The sequence below is a fragment of the Peromyscus leucopus genome, chromosome 1 (assembly GCF_004664715.2).
Source record: "Peromyscus leucopus breed LL Stock chromosome 1, UCI_PerLeu_2.1, whole genome shotgun sequence".
NCBI classification, from domain to species: Eukaryota; Metazoa; Chordata; class Mammalia; order Rodentia; family Cricetidae; genus Peromyscus; species Peromyscus leucopus.
This window is the reverse complement of record NC_051063.1, coordinates 28798572-28818634: the sequence shown is the minus strand read 5'-3', so window position 1 is coordinate 28818634 and position 20063 is coordinate 28798572. Positions and strand designations below refer to the sequence as shown.

At 46.6% G+C, this 20063-nt stretch overlaps 1 protein-coding gene across 4 annotated transcripts in view; it reads right to left on the bottom strand.

Annotated features, from left to right (window-relative positions):
* The window catches only part of Gfra1 (GDNF family receptor alpha 1), a 218823-nt gene that overhangs the window by 15599 nt on the left and 183161 nt on the right, over positions 1-20063 (bottom strand). For all 4 annotated transcript variants that reach the window (XM_028880981.2, XM_028880979.2, XM_028880983.2 and 1 more), the window contains 3 exons: positions 19517-19626; positions 16549-16683; positions 12934-13115 (listed from right to left, as the gene is read on the bottom strand). In XM_028880981.2, the coding sequence (XP_028736814.1) occupies positions 12934-13115; positions 16549-16683; positions 19517-19626 (427 nt within the window). The remainder of the gene's footprint in view (positions 1-12933; positions 13116-16548; positions 16684-19516; positions 19627-20063) is intronic.

Below are 20063 nucleotides of genomic sequence, written 5' to 3'. Positions count from 1 at the left end.
CTCTGCCATGGGAGCCAGGGTAAGAGTCTATGAGTCTTAGTACTATGTCCATAGCTCCCAGATCAGGGAAACAAACTCACTCTGGGAACAAGAGCATTGTGCGAGGGAAATGTTAGGTATATCCAAGTTTTGTTGTTGTTGTTGTTTGTTTGTTTGTTTTTTTAAACAGGACAAAAATAACACTGAGCTGTAGAAGGCAGGCTACATTACATAGAAATGGTAGAAAACTCCCAAAGAAGGACAGCTACTAAGATGGTTAATATTGTCAGTATCTCAGATTTACATAGGGGACAAACCTCTGGGTATATGTATGAGGGATTATCTGTATTAGGTAAGATTCTGGGCAAGTCTGTGAAAGAATTATCTGTAAGTACTGCAGCTCAGATGGAAAGGGATCCTGGCTGTCCGAGCCAAGGAGTATCACAAAATCACAGTAAGTGTAGCAGCTTATAGCTCTGCTCAGGGGAATGGTTTCCCCAATGTAACAACTCTGCTCCTGCAGGGGAGGGTTTCCCCAGAGAAGTTACTTCTCTGCTCTACTCCATTAGGTGAAAGAAGGTCTCACCTAAACCTCATTCAAGAGACTTATCGGGAAGGAAGAATCTGCCAGGGTGGAAGTAGGCAGCTTCCAACTGAACAAGCACAGAGCTTATATAGGGCTTCTTAGGGGTGGTGTTTTTCCAGGATGAAGATATTCAGGGTGGGAATTGGTCAGATTTCAATCTTGAAGCGTGGGCAAATTCAGAAATTGACTGGATTTCATGCTCAGGGATTGGTTGGTTTTGTGCTCATGGATTGGTTAATTTTCATGCTCAGTGACTGGTTGGTTTTTGTGCTCAGTTGATCAGGGGCAGAGTGTGTTTCTTTGGTTTGGTTTGGCAGCATGTCTCTAAGATGCACATTTTAAACAATCAACTCTGATATGGTATTTAGCCCAAGAAAGCATCTGATTGGCTTTGTTCCTTATTTCTGAGAGATAACCTCTAAATCCATGAGATTTCTTGACATGGGCTTTGAGTCAGGGGAGGTCAAACTGACCTGACTTTCAGAGAATATCTGGAAAGGGCTGAAGATGATGTTCAGTGGGGCTCAATGATTCAGTTCCTATGCCTACTTAATGCAATTCCAACAGAAACATCAGCCACTGAGCTACATGGAGCTTCTTGACTGGTAAGTACATTCATGTGACAACATAATGAAAAGCACTTAGTCCACTGGAGGAGAGCATCAAGAAATCCCTGACCAAAGTCCACTCTGGTCTCACTGTATTCATGCCTGCATTTGGCTGGCCCTGATTTGTATCCTTTACAACAAAGCTATTAAGTATAGCAATTTGCTGGGTTCCATGAGTCATTCTAGTGATCAGAACTGGAAGCTTCCTGCAGATGCTTGAATATGTGACTAGATGGTCAGGCTGCATATGGGAGGAGAGCCCAGAAGTGTAGCTGGCATCTAATGAGAGGCCAGCCTTGATGGGACCTATGGTCTGACACTAGCTCCTGGAAGCAGTGTCAAGATTGAGTTGTGTGTGGTACACCAGTTGGCACTGGAACAGTCACCATTACTTTTCTTTATGCTAGTTTATGAGCCATTCTGACACTTCAATCTGCCAGATATTCAACAAGAATTTAGGGACTGATTTAATCTATAGTGATGAATAATGCTAGTGGGAAATGAAATGTTTAAAGTCCTCTGTTTAGGTAATATGGGACAGGCATTTTGAATGTATAAAGGAGATGTCGATTTACTGCATCTCCTCTCTCAACTAAGGCTATCTGTTCCTTAGGTCTCATCTGAAAGAATGGAGAGTAGCAGCACTGACTTCATGGGCTACTCTGGGCTTATTCATGGATAGTGTCATATATAGTCTGCTTTATTGACACCAAACCACAACAGGATGAAGTGGTTCAAGTTATCTCTGCAATTGTTCTTGGCTCCTCTCTAATTTTAAGTGTGTATACATGGTGTGTACATGTGTGTGAGGGGTATGTGAGTGAGCTGCACATGTGTGTGAAGGTGAACATGCACATGTATGCATGTTTATGTGAAGGACAGAGGTCAATCTTGGGTATTGTTCTTCAAGCTGCCATCTGCTTTCTTTTTGAGACAAGGTCCCTCACTGGTCTAGAGCTCACCAAGTAGGCTAGGATGGTTGACCAGTAGGCCCCAGAGATTGGCCTGTTTCTGCCTCCCCAGAGCTGGGATTACAAGCATGCACCACTACACTGAATCCATGATTTCACATATGCTATTAATAAGAGTTTGTGGTGGATGACTTTTTATAAATGAGTTTATAAAGAAAGTCTTTATCCCAAACTATGACCAGATACTTGTTCCCATATAAAGACAGGAACAGCTCCCATCCTGGGCTATGAAACCTGAGAGACAGGGCTGGTTCTCAGACATCATCTTCTCTGTAATGAAGAGCATTTGCTGCTGGCAACTGTCACCTGTTCCCCATGTTGACACTGGGTAGAAGTGCACCGAGGTCCTTGGCAGACAGACCCACTCTTGTGACCAGGCTGGATGAGATCTGACTCTACTGTAGTTCCAAGGAGCAGGCCATTAGGACAGAGCTCCTCAGAGAGTTATGTAGGCATGCTGTGGGATGGTCTGTATGTCAAATTGCTCTGAATGGTCAAAAAATAAAACACTGATTGATCAGAGGCTAGGCAGGAAGTATAGGTGGGACTAACAGGAGAATTGAGGGAAAAGGAAGACAGAGGGAGTCACTGCCAGCCGCCGCCATGACAAGCAGTATGTGAAGATGCCGGCAAGCCACGAGCCACGTGGCAAGGTATAGATTTATGGAAATGGATTAATTTAAGCTATAATAACAGTTAGCAAGAAGCCTGCCATGGCTATACAGTTTGTAAGCAATATAAGTCTCTGTGTTTACTTGGTTGGATCTGAGCAGCTGTGGGACTGGCAGGTGACAGAGATTTGTCCTGACTGTGGGCAAGGCAGGAAAACTCTAGCTACATAGGCACCAAGATGGAACCTGGAGCAGTTCTAACCTTTTAAGAAAGACCTGGGCCTTTCTTTCTTCCTTGGGTTTCTATTCCTTCTTGGCCTGGAGTCCAAAGAACATCTTATATCTTGGCAAGGACTTTCTACTGACATTTAGTTCAACGCCTCTAACAAAGTAAAAAAAAAAATCCAAAATCTAAAGAGCTTCAACATTCTTTTTCATTGTTGCCTCCTCCTGCATCTTTGGAACGGACTCTCCTTTGCAGCTTGATCATTTCCAAGACATCTCTAAGGCACTGCATACATCATGGTAAGAGTGCAGCCACTTTCCAAGTGCCAAGGGCTTGGCTGGCCCTTGTGAACACTTTCACTGCTCCTTAGTCAATACAAGTAACTCAAAATTGTGGGTTGTGTTTGAAAACAGAAATTCAGAGAGGTTAAGGAACATGCTCCATGTCACAAAAGAATATTGAGGCAGTAGCCAGTGTCGTCGCTCAGGTCCACCTAACTCCACAGGTCTCATTCCTCCTAGCAAGCTAATGCCTAGGCTGTCCAGCATCCTCAAAAGGAAGGCAAGAGAAGTGCCTGTGGTCAACCCCAGCCTCCCGGGAAGGGTGAACTCACAGGTCTGAACGTCCTGCCCTCAGACAGACCTGGGGTAGAAATGAGCCCCCTCCTCTCTGCCCTGGGACTGCCTTCTCACCAGACATCTATAGCAAACCCTACTGTAGCTAGAGTTTTCCTGCCTTGCCCACAGTCAGGACAAATCTCTCTCACCGCCAGTCCCACAGCCGCTCAGACCCAACCAAGTAAACACGGAGACTTATATTGCTTACAAACTGTATGGCTGTGGCAGGCTTCTTGATAACTGTTCTTACAACTTAAATTAATCCATTTCCACAAATGTATACCTTTGCCACGTGGCTCGTGGCTTACCGGCATCTTTTCATGCTGCTTGTCAGGGTGGCAGCTGGCAGTGACTCCTTCTGCCTTCCTGTTCTTTTATTTCTCCTGTTAGTCCCACCTATACATCTTGCCTAGCCACAGGCCAATCAGTGTTTTATTTTATGACCAATCAGAGCAACTTGACATACAGACCATCCTCCAGCACAGCCAAGTGCAGACCATCTCAGACACCTGCACTCAGGCCCGTGGTCCTAATTATCCTCTATGCGAACATGCTGGGTAAAGCCACGAGGAACCCGAGAACGGGCTCCCACAGGACATACAGAACATCCCACAACACCCTGGCCTCTCTCCGAGTGTCTCTTCGCCGATGGAAGATTAACGGGACGCCAAAGTACCCCATTGCTCGGCAAGCATAAATTGCAAGAAAAACATTTAGAATATTGATTAAGTGCTTCATGCTCGAAGATTTAAATTTACCTCCTGTATTTCCAGGATTAGCTGACATAATGGGGTCAGTCTGCTGGCACAAATGATTTACAGAACACCCATTGGCAGCTTTCCTTTGAAAACTCGACACTTAAAAATTTGCACTTGCCACAACTGGCAGAGCCCTGGGTATTTAGCAGTTTTGGATAATCACCTTCCTGCTGCAAAGTTTCAAAATCTGCAAAGTTCTGGAGTGGTCAGGCCCTATGTGGAACAAACAGACTTTATTTGGGTCCCATAAGGTACTGGAGCAGAAGAGGGAGGGGAGCCTTCTAAATATAGATCATACTCAATATTCTCATGCATAATATGGAAGAGCGGAATGAACTGTCATCCCCCATGCCTCCAAGCCATCTGAGAGTGAGTCCAGGCTGCAGGGTAGTTAGATTCTGCCTTTGGACTAGAAGGAAGTGAGTCCAAGCTATGCTGGAGAGCATGGAGTGTAGACTTAGATTCAGTGATTTCACAGACCCTCTGTGCAACCCTCCTGCACTGGGCACAGAGAGGGAGCCGAGTGTCCCTGCTGAGAGCCACTTGGTGACGATGAGCTCACAGTCAGAGACCACTGAAGATGTACCTATGTCAGGGTGCAGGGGCAGCAGGGGAGCTGACTCTGCAGTGCTGATTTGGGTAGGAATCACTCTTACAGAAATTGGCCACGAGGGCTGACTCATCTTTCACAATTCAGATATCTGCTCTGCTGATTCCTTCTAGAATGTTGTCTCAAGGACGAGGGGAGAGGACCCAAATCTGGGATGGACACTTGATGGTCTTCTGTCTCATACTCAGATGTGTTTCATTTGGTTCACAGAAAGCTACCTCGGTGGCTTGCACTGGTCACTGTAACACAGGGCAACTATCCACAGTTCTCTAGCCATCCTGCTAGATCTGGGCTGATGAGGTACTCTGTGGCCTGCTGTATCACTGTCTCAGGTTCAAAGGCTGCAATGACTAGCCTCCAGTAGGATCAGCCCACGACATCTACCAGCTCTGAGGATTCAAACAACCCCAGTGTTAGCATTTAGGCACCTGCCTGGCCTGCCCTTCGGGGCCTGACAGGATAGGCCTCAGCTGCAGCCACTAAGAGCCACCTCCTGTGCCCATTTGCTATGTTTCCTTATAAAAGGCGGGCCTTGCCCACCTCCCATCTCATTTCTCTCTCATCCTCAGGGACCAGTCTCTGCCCCTTTCCTGCCCTCTTCTCTCCCCTCCCCTCAATAAACCTCCTATGTGGGTCCTGTTGTATGGTGTGACTCCTTCCCGTGCTGTTTTTTTTTTTTTTTTTTTTTTTTTTGATTTTTCGAGACAGGGTTTCTCTGTGTAGTTTTGCGCCTTTCCTGGGACTCACTTGGTAGCCCAGGCTGGCCTTGAACTCACAGAGATCCGCCTGGCTCTGCCTCCCGAGTGCTGGGATTAAAGGCGTGCGCCACCACCGCCCGGCAAAAGAAGTCTGCTTTTTTTTTTTTTTTTTTTTTTTTTTTGGTTTTTCGAGACAGGTTTCTCTGTGTAGCTTTGCCTTTCCTGGACTCACTTGTAGCCCAGGCTGCCTCGAACTCACAGAGATCCGCCTGGCTCTGCCTCCCGAGTGCTGGGATTAAAGGCGTGCGCCACCAACGCCCGGCTTCCCGTGCTGTTTTTAAAATACAACATTGGTTCCCTGACTGGGAATCAAACCCGGGCCGCAGCAGTGACGGCACCAAATCCTAACCACTAGACAACCAGGGAACCCAAAGACAGCTCATTAATAAGTTTCCTGCCGAAATTACAGACAGGTATGCCTCATTCACAGGCTTCATGCTACAGGATAGACTGGTTTCAGATATAACTCCAGAGGTTCGAAGTTTTAGATGCAATTTTGATAAACTAATACAACATTGACTACAAAGAGTTCTTAAGAGTCCTTAAATGGATTTTTAACCCTTTTGCTATGATAAAAATCTATTCCTGCTGTCTTACAGATACCTACAGGTTCCTGGGAAAAGTTCTGCTACTTCATCAAGAAATCAGGTCTGATGAAGACTAACAGTCTCCAGAGCCTGTGTCTGACCCCACCTATTTTTTGAGCATATTTTGCAGATTCACTGTTCTCACCTGACCTCCAGAGAAACAGCAGATGCCATGGCTTCTATACCCCTGATTTGGCATGCCATTCCCCCAAGCTCCTGGAACACCACTGCTACAACCTGCCTCCTCGGCTCCCTCAAGGAACAGACACCGCGTGCTGCACGTGAGATCTCCCACTGCGGGGCTCCGGTTCCCCCTCCCCACTTTGCCCCTTGTCAATCTGAAGTAGTCTCGGGAATTCAGCGCCCTGTTCCCCCATTTGCTTCCACAACTCACCTCTTTTTATACTAATCAAAACGGAGGAATGTTAATATTCTGACCCACCCCTTGAAACCCCACCCCTTGGAGCCGCCCTGCATCCTGATGTGAAAGCCTCATTTTAAGGAAGACTCCTCCCCTTCCTCGCTCTCTTTCTCCATTCACTCTCTCCCTTCTCATTCTTCCTTGTCTCCCTCTTTCCTGTCTTTCTCTTCATCTCTCTGTTATAATAAACTCTCCACGTGGATGCAGCGCCTGGGTGTGAATGACTTTCCATAACCACCACCACCACACCCCCCCCCCCCCCCCGCACCTGTCCAGCATATTTCCCTCATGTGTGGGATACCCTGGCCTGGTGAGCTGGGGCTCCCCACTCATGCAAATTGATAACACCCAGGAGAAAATCAAAACAAAACGAAACCCTGTTTTCTAGGGAGGTAACTCGGCGAGTCGCACTCACACCATGCAAACGCCCAGGACCTGAGTTTGATGACCAGATTGCACATATAAGCAGCTGCATCCTTGGAATTCCAGCACAGAGACAGGAGAATCTCCACTGGGTTCACTGACCAGCCAGCCCAACCTAATCTGAAAGTTCCAGGCCAAGTGCCATCCCCGTCTCAGAATATGGTGGACTGGACGGCTTCCTAAGGAATAACACTGGAGGTTGACCTCTGCCCCACACATACACACTCATGCATATATACTTGCACTCAAAACAAGCATGCATACAAAACTACACACACACACACACACACACACACACACACACACACACACACGAACTGAACCTGATTAAGGTGTGGTAACTCATATCTAAAATCCCAGCACGTGGGAGGCTGAGGTAAGCAGACTGACACAAATTTAAGGTCACACTGGAGTACAATGTGAGACCCTTTCTTAGGAAAAACAAACCCTGTGTGGATTTTCGTGATCTTGGGAACCCCCTGCACCCCGCCCCCCAGACATCCAACTCAATGCTACTGTAGTCAGACTTGGAGCCCAGAGGTCTCTGGGTACCACATCCAGGGTATTCACAGGGGTGGGGGCACTGGCGCTAAGAAGGCACAGTGACTCCAAACAGACGAGTTTCCAATATCCACTTACCTCCCCAGAGGGAGATGTTTACTTTAAGTAAGCAACAAGTACACTCTTTTGGTTTAAATGCCGAGAGTGTTTCCAGCTGCCAGGCCACTCAAGTGTACAGATGATGAAGTAATTTGGGGAATTATTAAGGTTTCTTTGTTTCTCGTGTGACCATTTCATACGAGTCAGAGAGAGAGGCTAACAATAGCAGGGCCTGCGTCATGCTTGTTACTCCATGATGCCAATTAATCCTGCCATGGGAGCTTGGCAGGCTACCCCAAACCCAGTATTTTATCACCTCAGGGGGCCTGCACTTGGGACATTTCCTTGACATTTTATACTCATCAATCAATTTTTTTAGAGCCTTCCACAGCAGCCACCCATGAGCCCATGATCACCAGGCCCAGGGCCTCCCATTCCCCAGGCAGATCTGCTGTTGGTTCTAGGCATGCTTTCGAAAAAATGTTTATTCTTTTCCTTTCCTCCCACGGGGGAGTCTATCTCAAATGTTAAGGCAGACTCTGCAGTACCCCGAGTCTTCTCATGTTATTGTGTATTTAAAAATATTACAAGAGGGCGCGTCTCGAAGGAAGTGAACTTTAAGGCTGCCAAAGTCTTTGACTGTCTCCAGATCTGTTAGCAATGGATCCCAAGTTGGTTTCAGTCAGTTCTATTCTGAGTCACGACACAGGCAGCAGGGACAAACACCATTAGAAGATATTTCTAGGACCCCCTGGCAAATGGTAATTCATCTACAGCCAGGCAGGCACAGAGGCAAGGCAGAGGCAGAGAATGAGCCTCCTGGGAGCCCTGCACCGAGCAGAGCCCTAAATCAGCCAGAGGGACCGTGTTCTGGGGGTGACGGACTCCACTGTCACTGTCATCAGCCTCCAACTACGGCCTCGGATCATCCTTCAGCATTCTTCATGTAGGTCACCCTAAAGAGGTCATCAAGCTACAGAACTTTCACTGGCAAACTTTCAGTCGTCAGAACCCCGCGTCCTGGACCTGGAGCCAGGAGCCGCCCTGAGTGAAGTATGAACTTTAGATTTGCCGCTGCATTCCCGGGGCTGACCTTCAGCAGGAACTAGGGCAGCTACCCTTCCTTCTTTCCTCACTTCCATCCTCATGTAGAAAGGCTTAGTTGTCCAAGTGTCACAAAATGAGACAAAAAGATACTCTAGCCTCGGGACGAGTCTGCAAAGACGCCGATTTTGGTTAAGTCATTATCCTCTAAGCATCTCCTTTGTGAAAGCAAAGGATGCCTGCAATGTCTGCCCCACAGAGGTGCTCTGAGGAGGAAGGGGACAGAAGGGGGACATAGTTGGAAGTGTGAAATGCACTACTATCCACCTGCCATGTCTCTCACTTCAGTGCTCCTCAGCACACCCCAGACCCTCATTCTGGAGCAAGGCCCAGCGCCACCATTCATCTTTGTAACAGGCAGATCACGTGACTACCTGACTAAGGCTCAGTCATCACGATGGTCATTTTTGCACATCATTCTGGAGCATCCATTCTGCACCACTGCCTCTACTCTAGCAGCTAGGCAATACTCATGCTCACCAGACAAGAAAGAGGAGGCTTAAAGAGTTAGCACATTGGCTAAGGCCACAGTGCTAACACCCTCATCTCACACCTCAGCTGTAAAGACAGGTTCAGTGAAACCCCAGACCTCTTCTCCCAGATGCCGAATGCTACTAAACTCTACCATGTATCTCAGAAGAGAAGTGTGACTGCCCTCCATCCTGGCCAATTCAATTCTTTCAGCCCTTTCAGAGGAGAAGCCAACAGAGGTTACCCTGAGATAAACATCACGCTTGAATTTTACCTTTGTTCCTCTGCTTACAAAGCAGAACTGCTATGCGAACACAGGGAATGGAAAGGCATGGTTTCTGGGGAGTGAGGCTCAGGTGTGCCTCAGCGTTGCCAGGACAACTGTGCAGCGGTACAGAATCCTCCTGGCAGGGAGGGTTGGCTGGGAATATCCGTATTGGCGATAAGATGTTCTCTACAAGAACCCAAGTCAGGAGCTGAGATAAGACAAGGAAAGGAACTGGAGAAGCAGAGGACACATTTTATGGCTAAGAGAGTCTCCACCCAAAGGATGAGGAAACTGGAGTGCCATGGTTTCCAATCTGAGATGTCACCTAGTTACCCTATCTGACCTTCTGAAACTGTGGGCAAGCTGCATCTTGCCCACGAGATTCTGTTCACTGAGGAGTGACTTTCTGTTTTAGTTCTAGAATATTCAGGTCTACACAGGTTTTAAGTCAGAGGAAAGTTAGTAACAGACTGTAGGTGGTATCTGAGTCACCCTTTGTGTGTCCAAATGTGTACAGAATGATCTTGCCGAAGCACAAGTCCCCTTCCTCACTGATCAGAAAGCATCCCTGGCCCATCTTCATCGGCGTGTGACGTCAAGGTCTTGTCCTTCATCTGGCGGCTGTGTTGACTGACACTGGAATCTGAGGGTGGGCAGCACAGAGAGCCAAGGCTGACTGTGTGTGTGTGCAGCAGGAAGCGGGGGAGACAGGGCCAGAGCCCTGACCAGAAACGGAGAAGACACTGATCATGCCATTTCTAATGTCAGAGTCACCAGTCTGGGAGACTCAACCAATCCCTTCTCTTCTCTCAGACTCGGGGCCCTGCTGCAGAATGGAGCAGTAGATGCCACTGACCACGCCCTGCGCTGCCTCCCAGCTCTGACTTTCTCTGCAGAGGGGGACCTGGAGATGCTAAGGCTCAGAAAGTGGTTCACGAATCCAAAGGACACTGGGCTTGCTGTTGAGCTGTGTGATCTGATTTCTCCCTGCTGTCTGGTGTGAACGAGTTTGCCTCAGACCGTGTGTTGGAGAATGAGGACCCAGAAGGACCAAGCAGACAGAAGCCAAAGCTCAGATGAAGGGCGCTTAGAGCAAAGCAGTGTCTTACAAAGTAGATGGGAAAACCGCTCAGCACTTTCCAGACACAGCGCCTGTGGATGAAGAAGGCATTCCTAAGAATGCTCCAGAGGGGCTCCAGAGGGGCTCCAGAGGGGCTGAGCCTTGCCGGGGAGGAGGAAGAGGAGAGGCACTTTTGTGCTATGAGTGAGGCCCTGTCACAATGGCTTGTGAGTAACACACACCAAGTCCTGGGTTCCACCTCAGCTCTGCATGCACCAGGCATGGTGGCACATGCTGATAAGCCCCCTTATCTACATAGCAAGTTCAAGGTCAGTAAGGGTCACATGAGACCCTGTAACAATCAAAACAACAGCAAATAGACCAACCACCCCTTTTCCTGGCATGGCAGAAGACAGGAGCCACTGTGACACGAATCCCTAAAATGTCTTATTAATAAAAAAAAAAAACCCAAAACAAAACCGTAGAGCAAGATACTGGGGTGAAGGCTGAAAGATCAGAGAAACAGAACAAGCCACACACAGCTAGCCTCACCTCGCCACCTCCTCAGCCGATCCTGTTTCCTCAGAATGAAAGCCTCAGTCCTCACCCGAATGGGACCCAGCTGAACTGCTGCTGCCGCCATTACCTCACCTCCAGGAAACCCTCGGTCTAAAGGTATATACGGTTCCTGTTTCCGTATATACCCTTTTCTGCCCTGCCATTTTACTTCCTGGGATTAAAGGCATGTATGCTTCCCAAGCAAAGGCATGAGATCTCAAGTGTGGGGACTAAAGGTGTGTGCCACAATGCCTGGCTCTGGTCCCAGTGTGGCCTTGAACTCACAGAGATCCAGATGATGGATCTCTGTCTCCCGAGTGATAGGACTAAGGGTGTGTGTCACCACTGCCTGGCCTCTATGTCTAGTCTAATGGCTGGCTCTGTCCTCTGATCCCCAGGTAAGTTTTATTGGGGTGCACCATGTATTACCACAAGCCACCATATAGTTACCTCTTCCCTCAGCATATAGGAACAACCATGGACAGATGCCATTCTTGGATTCCCAGCTTCTGTGACCCACCAGCTCTGCACACTTGAATAGAAACATCATTTTCTAGAAGTCTAGGTCCTCATATGCAAGAGCTAGACCACCATGTCACAGTAATTGCCCTTACCCATCAGCCACCAGGAGAGTACCCAAGGAGCCTAAGTGCATTAGAACTTGTGAAAACCTCCAACTCACTAATGTCTTGTAGACAGTTGAATACTCACTACTATGGAAACTCAATAAAATGTCAGAACAAACACACCCTCTGACAGAAGAGGGGAACTGCCATGTTTATACTTTGCTTCAACTCAGGCACACCTGGGTTGGTCTTTAAGAAGCTTCCTGATCACTCTCACTGTCCTCTGTGTACATGTAAGGTTTTCCACGGTACTGTACAACTCCCCTTCCTCTGGAACAGCATTGCTCTTTGCCTTGTAAATAACTAGCCTCTCCAGGACTCTACACAGCAGTTAGTAACACCGCCTCGGACTCCCCTCGGAGACAGGTCAACATTTCATGCCATGTTTGAATGGCTGTAATGGCGACAAGCCAAGAACACTCTCTCTTTGATATGCTGTGGCTTTATCAGAAACACGGAATCAGCCAAAAATATAGACAGCCAACCCAACTCTATAACCCCCCCGCCCCCCCAAAAAAAATCCTTAGTGGTACATCTGCCCAGACTCCTCACTTTATAGAGCCTTGACCAAAGTCACATCTTCATCGAGTAGCAGTCAGTTCCACAGTCCATCCTTTCCTTCACTCTATGAGACATCACAGTCTCCTCTTATGATGTTTATAACGCAACTTCCAGATTCAAATCTGGGCTGGGGAGACGGCGTAACAGGTAGTGTTCACCATACCTGTGTGAAGACCTGAGAACAGATCCCCAGAACCCAGAGAAAGCCAGACACAGTAACATGGATCTGGAATCCCAGTGCTCTTACAATGAGATGGGAGGCAGAGATAATCCCCAAAGCTCGTAACTAACCTGGCTCACACAGAAGAAGGCTGAGAAGAAGGCTGACATCAAGGTTGTACTCTGACTTCCTCATGCACATGGGGCTGCCACATCAAACATATGAACATGCATGCACACACAAAGATTTTGTTTTGAAAAGTGATTCAAATCTGGGTGGCACTGCCGCCTCTCCTTGTGCATCTTTCAGACGATAAGCACGTGTTCTCCCAGAAGCCAGCTCTCAGGGGAGAGCCAGACCCACTTCTCACCTGCAGATTTGCACAGGGTGGCAAAACGTGTGTGGGGATTTCGTTCTCAGACCCTGCTGGCCCCAGAGGCTTGTTCTTGACTCGGAAGGCAGTGGTAGTGGTGGCAGTGGTGGTCTGTACTGGGAGGGCTGGCTGCCACATGGTCACATCTGAGCCATTGCCAAAGGCTTGAATTGCATTTTCTGCAGTAAAATAAAAGGAAATCCCATTCAGAGGCAAGGAGCAAACATAACGTGCAGGATGCATACAGCCAAAGAGGCACAAGAGCAATTCTGATTACAGCACTGGATGTCCCAGAACAAGCTTAGTCCACCCACCCACCCACTCACTCATCCATCCATCCATCCACCCACCCACCCACCCACCCAAACACTCACCCATCTACTCATCCACGTTATTGGTTCTGAGAGCCAATCTCTTGGATCAGGTGCTCAAAAATCAACCCATTCATTAAACACTGAGTGAGACACTTACTATACATATAAAGCAAGTATTTATTAGGGAGCCCTTTGAGGAACGTCTTCAAACTCAGAAGTAACATCATAGCTACATCACTTTTCCAAGAAAAACGAAATACCTATGCTGTGTCAGAATTCTACACTGAATGAAAATTAACTGGTGTCGTTTTCTTTCCCCTGAAGCTGAGGCGGCCCTAACACACACAGGCAGCAAACTGCAGCCAGTTTCTTCAGAAGAAAAATCTGCCTTAAACTTCATCAATATCTACTGAAAATTTAAGTGTGATTATTTTTCTCCTTTCTGCTTCCAGTCTTCCAAACAGAATCTGCATAACTAGATAGGCACAGCCCTGTCTAAATGAAAAGTTCGAAACGTGAAACTTTCAAAGCTTATTATAATTTCATGGGATTAGATTGTTTTTATGGCAAGAGTAAATTGGTTGTGTTGTTCCCTTCCCAAAATGAATAAAAAACAGTTTTTAATCAGGTCTTCGGGGATTTGCCCTGGATTTAGGAATTTTTTTATTTCATATTCATTGTATAAGAAATCAAACTCCTTCATTTGGGACCTGAAAGTGCAAATTGCTAATATATGACGCTTACTTGGCACTTTTTGATATACAAGACAGAATAACTGAAGCCCAATCTTCCCCTTAGAAGTGACATTTTGTCTCAAAATTGTTATCCTTCAAGTTTAGCAAAATTGGAAGCTTGTTTTCCGTGCGTCTACGTTTTGGAGGATCTGTGAGAGGCAGCTTCCAAACATACAAAGGCAGCAGTGTGGTTCGAGTGAGGGACTGTGGTTTAAGCGCTACTCAGAGCGTCGAGAGGGGCGACTGTAGACCAGGTTGCCTAAGTGACCCCGGGACGCGAATAACGCACCACAGAGAGTTGTCCTTTGTGAAGACGATCCTTCTTTCCCAGGTGTGCAGACCTCCCTCACCTCTTTGAGTTCAGTTACTCTTTTCCTCATTCACTGAAAGGTTACAGATCTAACTACTAAATTCCAGGTGTGGCTCCATGTACTAAGCATGAGGTCTTGAACGGCAGTGACAGCAAAGTAAGACCAAAGCCACACCCACAATAGAACTTCTGGCCAGGAAGGCAAAAAGGCAGAAGCTTCCACACGTGGGGGATGGTAAATGCTAAGAGGCAATGAAGCCTGGAGGGGCAGGAGGAATGCTGGAGGAAGGAGGCTGGTGTCTAGATAAAGCGGTTCAGGGAGGCCCCTGGGAGGAGGTGCACCTGCTTTCCTAATACAAGTCCTCTCTCCTCCTCAACCTTAGTCTTCTCTCATCCCTCTATACCTACCTGCCATGAATCGGCTTTAAAATGACCGTTTCCCATCCCCAAACTACAGCCAAACAACTGGTTGCAACTGTGTTCAGGGTAGACAGATCTGAGGGAAGTCTGGCTTAATTGGAAGGAGGAAGAACAAGGTTTCCACATAGAAGTCACATTCAAAAAACAGTAATAGCTTCTAGGTCAGGCCCTGTGTAAGACACTGCATTTTGGTCCTGTGCCCCATCCAAACCAGGATAAATGGAACGATTATGAAAGCTGTTGGCTGCTTTTGGCATTTGTTTTTATTTAGAAGTCATTAATAAGACTATTCTCCCCTTTATGGAAATGTTGCCAAAGAGGGACAACTTTAATTTCTCTCTGAGGAACAAATTTTCCATTGCTTTATTTTTGCTTAAACTTGCATTCAACCAGAAGAATACAAGAAGTGAAAGTAAAAACAATGCATAAAATGAAGCCTAAACAAGAGGTCCAACTCTAACATGCTGGCACACCCAAAGTCTCAGGAAATGCCTCCACATTCACGGCACATTTTGTGGGTCTGAATGCAACCTAACAACTCAAAAGATCATTTTATTTTTAGAAAAACCAAACTAAGGCATTCCAATTACATTGTTTGAAGCACCTATCAAGCAAGTTGGGTTTTACTTTTCAATGGAGGAAATGATGTAGAAATTTTAGTGAAATGTCCATGAGTTATTTTCCAAAAAGTTGGTAAGTTAACAGCTAATTCTTCAAAAGCCAGAAAGCATATAGCATCATGCAGAATTTATCACTTGAGGACAGAGTTCTTCAGGGGGATGGCTGAACCTGATGTTCAGGATTATGCTTCTAACAGTTGCTCCTTCAATACCAGCTAAACACAAGGTCTTTGTGAGGCAGGGGCCTGCACAAGGATTGAAGCTTTATATCATAACTCTACCACTCCAGGTCCATGAGAACATTCCTCTTTTACTCAGCTGTCACATGGATATGATACCTGTATCTCCTAGGGATCTCATGTGGCTTGTGTGGAGCACAGAAAATAAAATTGCATGAACTCTACACTCCCTACAACAGGAGTTGTGTCTCATCTGGAGAGTCATCCAGAGCACGCTCACCCATCACGGAGCTGTGTGCGAGGGAGACCTAGTGTCCTACTTTGTAAGTTTTGCTGATGGATGCCCAGGTTCACATCTGTATATCCCAATCCCTTTGTCAAACATGATTCTAAATTGCCTAAAGAGTACCACAACAGTAACCAGTCCTGTTCCCAAAGAAGAGCACCCTGCTCACAAGGGCTCAGCTCAGATCCCAAGATAACCCACATCCTGAGTGTACCCGCCGCACTGCCAGATCCCCCACCAAGGTAGATCCATTGCCTCTCCTTGGAGCCAGGCCTCACAATGCGAGGGGCTGTTGATGTCAACATTCTAATTTCCCCCAGTCCTTGGAGGCCTGTCCTATCCACTTTTTTTTGAGCTTTTCACACTGTACATTCCTACCAGGTTTTCAGAACTTGGGAATGGACTCTACACGGGCTGCCAAGATCAAAATTTGATCTGTGAGTAGAATTACTCTTTCCACATAATACACCCTCAGTTACTTGAATCTCTTGTCCTCATAGGCCTTTGGGAGCACAGCCTTGGCAGCACCCAGTTCATTACTTGTGAGACTCCCTGCCGGGTCACTGAGTATGCCAAAAGAAGCAAGAGTCACCACGAGCCACCAGGAAAGGGAGGGAGGGAGGGAGGGAGGAGGAGGGAGGGAGGGAGGGAGGAAGAGAGGGAAGGGATGGAGGAACATAACAGAGTGCTTTAGCTCAAAGAGGAAAACATGTATGCGTTGGCATGCTTCTTATTTTTTAAAAACTCACTGAGACACGTATTGTCCTTAAAAAAATTCAGAAACTTCAAGCACTCCTCCAGATCGTTGCCACTGTTACTGCAGTCACACCACGGGGCCACACTGAGGCTGCTGGAGTCTATGTAGTTGGGGGTCATGACCGTGCCTGAAAGACAGAGACAAGGCAGTTGTCCTCCTGTGCTGACAGGGACTTTTCCGTGGCCTAAAAAGAAACAAATGTTGCTCTGACGGTAGAAATACCACAGCTAATTACAAAGGCTGTGTTTGCCGGGTGGGAAATTAAGTTAAGCGGTGCATTTTCTTGGCAATTTATCTCCAGCACATAAAATAATTTATACATTTACTTTAAAAATTAAAAGCAAACTCCTTGGGCTGTATTTAGGGTATTTTCTTCCTGCACAAATGTATGGATGTCATGGAGAAGGCGAGAATTAACTTAGAACGCATGAGTTGCCAAATCCCTTGCATTTTCTTGAAAATGTCATTAATCTTCATAAATAGTACTGGGTGCACATAACTTAAGAATTCTTTTAAGGCTTTTAATCCAGTTTACTCAGAGGCAAATGGTTTCTTTAGGGTAACACAGGGAAGCGCAGGCGCCTCCAATAAGGTCCCCAGAGCCTGAATGTCTACAGATGTATATAAAGAGGCTTCCTTTCCCAGATCCTCAGCTGATTTAAATAAACTCATCTAAGGTGTGAAAGAAATGGAAACAGGGTTGGGGGTGTAGTTCAGCTGGTAATGCTTGTCCTGTCGAGCCTGCCTGAAGTTCAGTCACCAGCACCCCATGAGCCAGGTTTGGTGGTGCACACCTATAATCCCAGCACTTGGGAGATGGAGGCAGGAGGATCAGGAGTTCAAGGTCATCCTTAGCTACATGAGACCCTATCAAAAGCAGAAGAAAGAATGAAAGAAAAGAATAAAAAGGAAGAAACAATAAAACTTTCCCAGTCAAGGACTTTTAAAGTATTGTCTATGGATCCACAACAGTTCCCACAGAGATGCTGTGTGGGCCGTCCTGCTTATGACTTGTGGCTTTCCCGGCGAGTCCTCCACTGGGAGAAATATACAATGCATTTATATTTAATACAACCCAAATGTCTTCTCCTGGGTGGCTCACACCAGGCAATGCCCATGGATGCCAAGAACTTTCTGTTTTTAGTTGCTTTTATGAAGGAAGAAGAAATCGGTCAGCAATCCAGAGGATGAGTTTGGCTATAAACAGAACAGTTTTTGGAAGCTCTTCTGGGGTCAAGGACATATTGTCATTGCCCTACTGGTCTTACTTTTTTGAACTTGAATCTCATTATTAGCATGAGCATTTAATCTGCACCATACAGGGAGGTCTAACTCATCAGGCACTGGTACAGAATGAGGAAATCAAGACCAATGCACCTCTGAATCTACCGTGGATCCCTGACACGTGGAAAGGCAGAAACAAACTTTGTGCGGAAGTTAGGCAGCACTGGCTCAGGAAACCACGCAGAAGAGACCCAGACCCAGGAGAAACATTTCTTGGCCTGCACAACACACTCCATCTACCATTTGTTCCTTCCATTTCATCATGCTCAGGCACAAAAGGCTTTGCCAAGCCTAGGAATGATCTCACAGAAATGCTGGCAGTACCTCTCCTTGGCTGCTCACAGGGGAGTTAATGAGCATGAACTCCTGGAAGGACACAGACTGAAGCGCTAACAGTGATTGCATCTGCAGAGACTTAACGTTGTCTTCTGGGAACATCCCTGGTTTTATTTTTCCTTTTTAAACAGTGAGCATGCCTTAATTGCTTTTGTTATTTCTGCAATTCCATCATTTCATATGCATTCCCAGGTAGGGACTAAGACCTTCATTAAGGAGAGTTTGAATATGGAGGGCGTGTACACTCCTTGGCCAGAGCCACAGAAATGGTGCATACCTGGAGGAGCTGTGACAGTTTTATTAGAGGCATTACATGTGGGAGCACAGGCATCTTTTCAGAAGTTGGGAGTGGCTGGGGTGTCAGAACTAGAAATAGCTTTGCACTAAACACTCTCTTACTTAAACCAAAGGCTCTCACTGAAGACATTCTGATGATGAGGTTAGCCTATGCTCTCATTCTAGATGCGGGGGTGGGGAGTGGGGGTGGGGGGGTTAGTTCCTGCTGGCGATGTGTACGACTCTGACATGGGCCCTGGCAGGGAGATGCCACCAAACCAGGGCTGTATGACAGCAGTGATTTCTCTCACCTTTCACATTCTTCAATGTTCCTTCTCAAATGCCAACCGTGATGGAGTCCTGACAGAGAAGCTTCGGCTATCCCTGGTCCATGGGGACAGCTGCCTTTCTTCCTGCCAGCTCTGTTCACCCCAGATTAAGTCTGCCTCTTTCTGGATTTTTCCCCATACACAGGGGTCTTGTTTAATTTCACTATTCTCTTCAATACTGAGAATATGGCTCTCCTAGTGCCACAGGCCTCCCAAACTAAAAAATACTGTTTCTCCTTTCAAATGGTTAGTTACAGAAAAAAAAATTAGCCTTAAACAATCCCCTGTACATCGGAGTCAAGTGACCAAGAACAATAATGGCAGGAAGCTCCACGGTATTGGGAAACTCACTTCCAAAGGGCCATTTCTTGGAAACAGCTTTTATGGCTTCCAAGCTCCTGCTCTCCAAAGTTCCCCTATTTAATTAACTGTGTTTATGTTAATTAATTGCTTTCTTCTTCCAACGGCCATGTTCTGTGTGGCCCTGTTCCCCTGCTTTTGTTCTGGGTGGCCAGTTCCCCAGTGAAGGAATGCTTCACTTCCTTTAGAATCTGTAGCCTTCCTGCTCCATAATTACCCCAATTCTCCTTTCTCCTGCATCCATTCCCTCCCTCCCTCCTTCCCTTTTTCCTTTCTCCAACTTATCTTCAAAGGTGTCTCTTGTGCAGACATCACTTGCTACAGTAGACAGGTCTGTAATCCAGAGTAGCCCCCTGCCCCTTCCCCTGGTCTTACCAATCAGTCCTGAGTAGGCCAGGAGGCAGTCTGCATAGTTCTCCTTGAGACAGTTGCTAACAGACCTTGACTCTGGCTGGCAGTTGGTAAAAAAATCTGCAAGGCGAGATCTGCAACAGAAAGCAGTGTTGGTACACTGAAAACACTCCAGGCCTCTGAACTGAAAGAAGGGGTGTGGGGAGATGCTGGTAATAGACTCAGAGTATGGCTGGTCAGAGGGTCGAACTCTCAGGCTTCAGAGCACAGGAGGCCACTGTGGTTGCTGACACTTAATTGTGACTTCAAAACCGTTAGTAGAGAGGATTCTGGATTTCACACTACAACGACATGATACATTTCTGGGGTAATGAACATGCCAATTAGCCAAATCATTACACATGCATATGCACATGTATTGAAATGTCACCTCCGTAGCCCATAAATATGTATGATATATTATGTGTCTATGACAAATACAAGATATATGTGAAAAGAGAAAAAAAAAAAAACAGTCTTTGGCCAGACATAACAGTAGTTTCTTTGTCAATATGCCTCTTTATGCTCGATT